We start from the raw sequence: 6145 nt of genomic DNA, 5'->3' as shown, positions 1-6145 counted from the left end.
TACTGAAAAACTCCTAGGGCTATGAGTTAAGATCACAGTGACTCCTAACATCAACTCTGTTTCTACTGTATTTTTCCTCCCAAGGCTTTCCACTGGGTAGAATTTTAAATGTGAACAATGGTTCAAAGGCTGAGGGACAAACTGCTCATTACTGGAAAGAGTGCCAGGAATCCTGGGAAGCAGACCTCACTCCCCACCCGAGTTCTGGACCTAATAGTAATGGCTTCTTTCAGCGTCACGGGAGGGTTGGATCATTCTTTTTCATTCTTGTCTTCTTTCAGTAACTGGTGGGATAAAAGCAAGCCTCAGAGAATAAAAAATTCACAAATAGGACAAGAATAAAATATTTAGGGCAAGAGATCAGAAGTTCTTTGGTTATTCAGTGAACTGAACTAACTCTACTTTAAAAAAAAAAGTGTAAGGAAATAAATGTCCATCAAACTCCATGTCACAGCGGGTATTAGCCTTTTGACCTCATCTCACAGGCTCTAAGCTGCGTTGTCATGCCTCGCAAGTTGAAGAGACTCAAGACTAATCAGTGATAAAACGGAGTTTTGTCATTATGAATTCCGTTCCCGATATTTACTACGTCTTTATTCTGAGAAGCATTCTACCAGAGTTGTTAAATGGCCCATTCCCTTCCACTTCACATCCTAAAATCCAATCAGTGACGAGTGGTAGGAATGCGAGGGTTACTCTTACTCCATTAGGTGCCTTAAAGAAAACCCAGTCACTTCGGAGGGGCAGTTCCAGCTTGCCAGCTTTCCAGTTTAGTTCTTTTCCCCACAGATAATCAATGGTTTCTGAGAGGGACAAGGAAAGGTTTAAAGAGACACAACTGAGAAGTATTATACTAAACTTATCACCGCTATTCTCTATTAGTATGATCTTGGAGTACTTGTCAAAAAGCATTTTAAACATCTGGTTTTTACACAACAGTACCAAAAAAAAAAATTTTTTTTTTTCCTGAACCAGACCTAATGTTAATTTAGGTCCCTCCCAGAATGGTCAAAAAATGGTTAGGTACTAAAAGTATGGTTCATTTCCAGTTACGCCGAATCTGATTTATTTGTGTTCGTGATAACACCATCCTGGCCCTGGGAAGGCTCTTTTCCAGGACCTATCAATCAACGCGTCTTAAGAAACATTCTATGCCCAAGCCATTCAGGCTAAAAATAACTCTGTGGGCTATTTTTTTCTTTACTCATCCACAGAAAACGTTTGTATGTCAACAAGATCTTTGCTCCTTGAGTGTTTTTACTCCTGCTTACTCCTCCCTGAAAATAGAGTTGTTTGGTCCAATCAGGAAAGTCACAGGGCTGGTGTGAGACACACAGAACAGCAGAGCTATTCTGATGGAACTAAGCTTTGTGGACTGCATAGTGTGGAGAGAAAAACAAGAAGAACCCAGAATTCACAAATGGGATAATTTAAAAGTAGATTTTCCTTTCCCCTCCTTTCATGTAAGTACACACAACTCTGACCATAATCGATGATTTATACACAGAATTCACTTCTGCATTAACAATAATAATTGAATGCTTACTACGGATGAGGCACTTTTTCTAAGAACATTAGGGGCATTAACTCATTAATTTTCACAACCCTATGAGGTACATACAATTATCTCAATTTCACATTTGAAAAAACTGAGCCACAGGAAGATGAAATAACTTCTCCAGGGTTCCTCAGCTAATAAGTGGCAAAGCCAAGATACGAACCGAGGAAGTCTGGCTCTAGACCCCATGCTCTAACCATTACATACAAAAAAAAAAAAAAAAAAAAAAAACATAATCTTTTCTGTTTTCCTACAAAGCTGTATTTCCCTAATTATCAAATATGTCCATTTACATTCTCTAAATTAAGCAGACTCACGGTCCCATGGTTCATTCTAATGTAAAAACAGGGATCAACAGAAATTGCATCTCATCCAAAACACATCGACTCTCCTAAACACATCCAATGTTACCCCCTTTCAAATATAAAAATGCCCTGAGACAGCTGTTCAAGCATAAGAATCACTTTCTAACAACAGGAAATGTTTGCAAAATTAAGGCCCTGGACACCTTCAGTTTAAGCAGTCAGCATTCAACATATCTCTTGTGGCTTTAACAGAACTTAAGTAGCTAAATCTCTGAAATAAAAACAAGCCAGTTTTAATGAGACCCTGATTAGAGAATGTTTAATTCTATGAATATATTATTTATGGTGACAGAACATAAAGTAGAAAAATTCCTTAAGCTTAATGAATCACTAATAGATTTGCAAAAATATTAAGACACTGGCCTGCTCAGCTATGACAGAAGTTCATATAATCAGGCCTTTAGGGAGGAAAAGTACCATTTGTATGCTTTTGCTCAAAGGCCATGACCTTGACTTTGTCTCATCTTTCCTCAACTTCTCCCATCTCTTAAACACCCGTTATTCATAAGCTGTTATAGACCATCTTTTCAAGTACTAGCAACCATATTTTAAGACACCACTCTGATTTGCTTCTGAAATAGGTTATTGAATACCTTTCAAATATTGAACAATTCGTCTTAGATAGAAAGCTCTTCAATGCAGTAATTGTAGTGAAAAAAATCAACAGATTGGCTGACATCACCTAAATGTTTATGAAGACCCAACCACTGATGTCACCATTTGGGTGACAAAAGCAAATCAGGAGTTTTTGCTAAATAAGTCACATTTGTCTAGCCTCCTTCCTTCTAGTTTAACACAAGCAATTTCCTTTCACTGATGCATTTACTTTCTACAGGTACAAGAAAAAAAAAATTTTAGAGCATTGAAATTTCCATCCTGGCAGCCACTGGAAAGCAGAGGGAGACCTGACTCGCTGGACAAGTCAGTCTCATCAGCTTCCCTCAGATGCCATGTGTTTTTCAATAACAAAGTTAAAAGATGACCCATGTTTTATAACAGGAAACTAAAAGTTTTAGTGAAAAGCATCTTTGTCGATGGGAAGGACTTGAGAAGTTGGCACTTGTCAATCAACTACACTTCAATAAAAATTTTTAAAAAGAGATTTGACACTTGTTATTATTAGATACCTTCAGACTGGGATGTAAAAAAATCAAATTACTGAACCGACTTTAGAGAAGGCAGTTGTGGTTGCAGGTGTCAAGAAACTGGCAGGCTACTGATGTATCTAATAGCAGTCCTCTGATGTCGAGGAGAAACCTTAAACGTGTCTCTTGATACTTAGTGAAGTCAGCAAACAATGTCCCCAGTCTGCGCACGACTGATATTAAGAACCACACCTTCAATTTTCCAGCCCGACCACAGTTCCCCTCCTCCTTCCCTCCCAGCTCAGACAGGTGATTACAGACAAGGAGGCAGTGAAGTTGCTTCAAAATATTTAATACGTGTTAGACACGTAAAGTTACATTTTTATACAAAAATCAATACAACGAAGGAGAAAATACTGTACAAAAACCTTGTCAGCTCCCCCAACCTTTATACAACAAAGACTGGAGTCACTATCTACAAAACCAGACGGTCTTTCCACTTAGGGCTTCGGTCTGTAAACTCTGTTTCCTTAAACACTTTTTAAAAGCACTGTGTAGTAGTTCTGATCTAGAGCTTTTAAAAAATATATCTTTTCTCTATAAACTCCCTATTTTCAAGCTTGAAACTCTTCTGTGAATTTCATCAAGCTTTCCTCCCCGTGGGGAAGACAAGGGCCGCTAACATTCCCCTTTCCAAGAGTAATCACAGGGTATAAACGTTTCTTCAGTGAGAGAAAGGTGGGGAGAGAGAGAAACAATACAAGCCTCTACTCCAGACTAAATCCCTCTAGTCTTAGAAAATCCTGTGAGGAAGCGCCACTCCTGGCCCCGGTGCGGTTCTCGCTTTCATGTGAGGGGTGTGTGTAAAGTCCCTTCCTCCCCCGAGAACGAATGGGGAACTCCCTGGCCCGGCCTTTTTAGCCGCTTCCTTCTCCGAGCTGCCGGCAGAGGAAAGTCCCTGTCTGCCCCCAATCTCCTAAGCCCAGGGAAGGGGTGATGCATTCCAGAGGGACAGAATAGTCTGAATTCAACAAGACAAACTGACACACACAGATAGATGTACACAGACACAAGAGTTCACGATCGTCCTCTTCCAATAAGCCTCACACCCCAAGTCTCAAGAGCCCCGAGCGGCACGGCACAGCCGGCCGCCAAGCCCAAGGGCAGTCTGTGCTGCCCGGCAGCACCCGGTCCCTCCTCGCGCTCAGCGCCGACGGTCTCTGCGGCGTCCTCGCAGCCGGGGGAGGCCCAGCCCTCACGTCGGGGATGCCCGCTGCTCAACCTGCTTCCCGCACGCGGACCCGGGGGCTCAGAAGGCCACGATGGCAGTGCTCCAAGGGTTAATGTCTCTCAGCACCGGCTTATCGCAGCAGATCTGCCCGGGCTCGGTGGCTTCCGGACCGGTCTCCTCTCCCTCGGCTTCCTCCCGGCCGCCCCCGGGGCTTTTCCGTAAGAGTCCCGAGAAGCTGGAACCGAAGATGCTGATGAGGTTAGCCACGTTACCGGTCTCCATCTCCTCCTCCTCCGCTGCCACCGCCGCCCCGCCCGACTGCTCCTCTAAGTTCCGGCGGGGTTTCTTGAGCGGGGTAGAGCCGGGCGCCGGGCAGCCCGCGGGGCCGCCGCCCACTCCCGCCGCACCGCGCTTCCTGGGGCAGACGGGGGGCGTTGCGGGGGGCTGGTCCCCGGCGGGGCGCGGCGTACGGCAGCAGTCCATACGGGGGGCCGCGCTCAGCGTGTCCTCGTCCCCCGGGGGACAGCCGCAGGGGCGGCGCGCTGGCCGGGGCCCCTCCGGGAAAACGTCCGAGCCTCCGGCAGGGCCCCCGGCGCCTCCGGCCGCCGTCTCTCGCGGTCCCTCCACGCGGCGCCAAGCAGCTTCCGCCGCCTCCCCCTCTCCGCCCTGAAGTGCGTCCCCGGTGCCCGTCACCGCGGCCGCGGTCTCCGCGTCACCCGTCCGTAGCACTTCTGGGACGGCGGGGAGCTCCGGCTGCGGCTCGGGTTCCGGCCAGGCGGAGCGGGCGGCCGGCGGGGGCGGCTCCCCCCAGCCCGCGGGTGGACCGGCCGCCGGCTCCCCGAGCTGCTGCGGCGGCGCCGGGGTCCCCGGGTGACCCGCCAGGTAGAGGCCGGGGCACGGGTCGCTAAGGTAGACCTGGCGGGCGCTGCGGAGCACCAGCGAGACCAGGAGGTTCTTGTGCAGCTTGATGCCGCCGCGCTGGACCCGCGAATTGTAGATTTTGCCCAGCGAGATGCTGACGATGCGATGAGCCTCCAGTTTGAACTCCATCCTTCTCCCCTTCCCAGGGCCGGCGCGGAGGTGAGGGGTTAAGCCCCGGCTAGCGTTCCGAAGCTGCGACAGGAACAAGAGGCGTAAACAAGTCCGCCCCAGGGGTGGACCCTCGATCTCCGAAGACTCGGAAGAGAAACGAATACGGCGAAGCGATCTCTGGCCCTCGCGTCCTCCCCAGTACCGACTACTTGTCAGTTTCGGGTCCGGTCGCTAACTGAGGGCAGCCCGGGCCGCCCTGCACCTTATAAAGGCCCCTCGACAGCCAATCACGAAGGGCCGCCAACCGTTCCGGGGCCGGTCGGCGCGCCCTCGTGCTCTACGCGCGGCCAATCGGAGACCGAGGAGGGGCGCCACGGCCATTCGAACGTTAGTCCCGCGGAGCAGGCTCTTAAAGGGGGCGACGCGCGCGACCACCTACAGGCGGGTCCCAGTCGGTGCTCTGAGCGCGGGTGTTGGGGAAAGGCGGGTAGCCACGGTGTTGTTTGTCCTTAAAGGAGCTGGCTTGTGTGCTTCGTGCTAGTACCAAAGCGAGCTAAACCATTCAAACTTTCATCTGAGTATGGTGGCGGACTTTGCTCTACAGTAAAGTCCCGATCTTTCCCTGGTCAGCCTCCCTTCCTCCCTCCCCCGCCACCGTTTCCGAGGACGGCACACACCTGTAAGCTCTGGGCCACCCCGACAGAAATAGAGATGATAGCAAAACGTGGCAAAAGATATATCCCTGGATAACAAAGTGTTACTACATGATATTTAACAGATAATAATTTTGGATAAGTCCCTTGCCTCCTAGAGTTACACATGATCTTTAGCACCTATCAATTTTAACTGCGAAGAGATAAAAGGGGGGTTCTAA

At 48.5% G+C, this 6145-nt stretch overlaps 1 protein-coding gene across 1 annotated transcript; it reads right to left on the bottom strand.

The window, feature by feature from the left end:
• Nucleotides 1-3344: 3344 nt before the first annotated feature.
• Nucleotides 3345-5526, bottom strand: IER5 (immediate early response 5). Its single transcript, XM_010988544.3, has one exon. It carries the CDS (start codon nucleotides 5287-5289, stop codon nucleotides 4318-4320), a length of 972 nt encoding a protein of 323 aa, XP_010986846.3. The 5' UTR covers nucleotides 5290-5526; the 3' UTR covers nucleotides 3345-4317.
• Nucleotides 5527-6145: the final 619 nt, after the last annotated feature.

This window comes from Camelus dromedarius, chromosome 23, assembly GCF_036321535.1.
Source record: "Camelus dromedarius isolate mCamDro1 chromosome 23, mCamDro1.pat, whole genome shotgun sequence".
NCBI classification, from domain to species: Eukaryota; Metazoa; Chordata; class Mammalia; order Artiodactyla; family Camelidae; genus Camelus; species Camelus dromedarius.
Note: the sequence above shows the minus strand (reverse complement) of the source record. Positions and strands in the feature narration are given on the sequence as shown.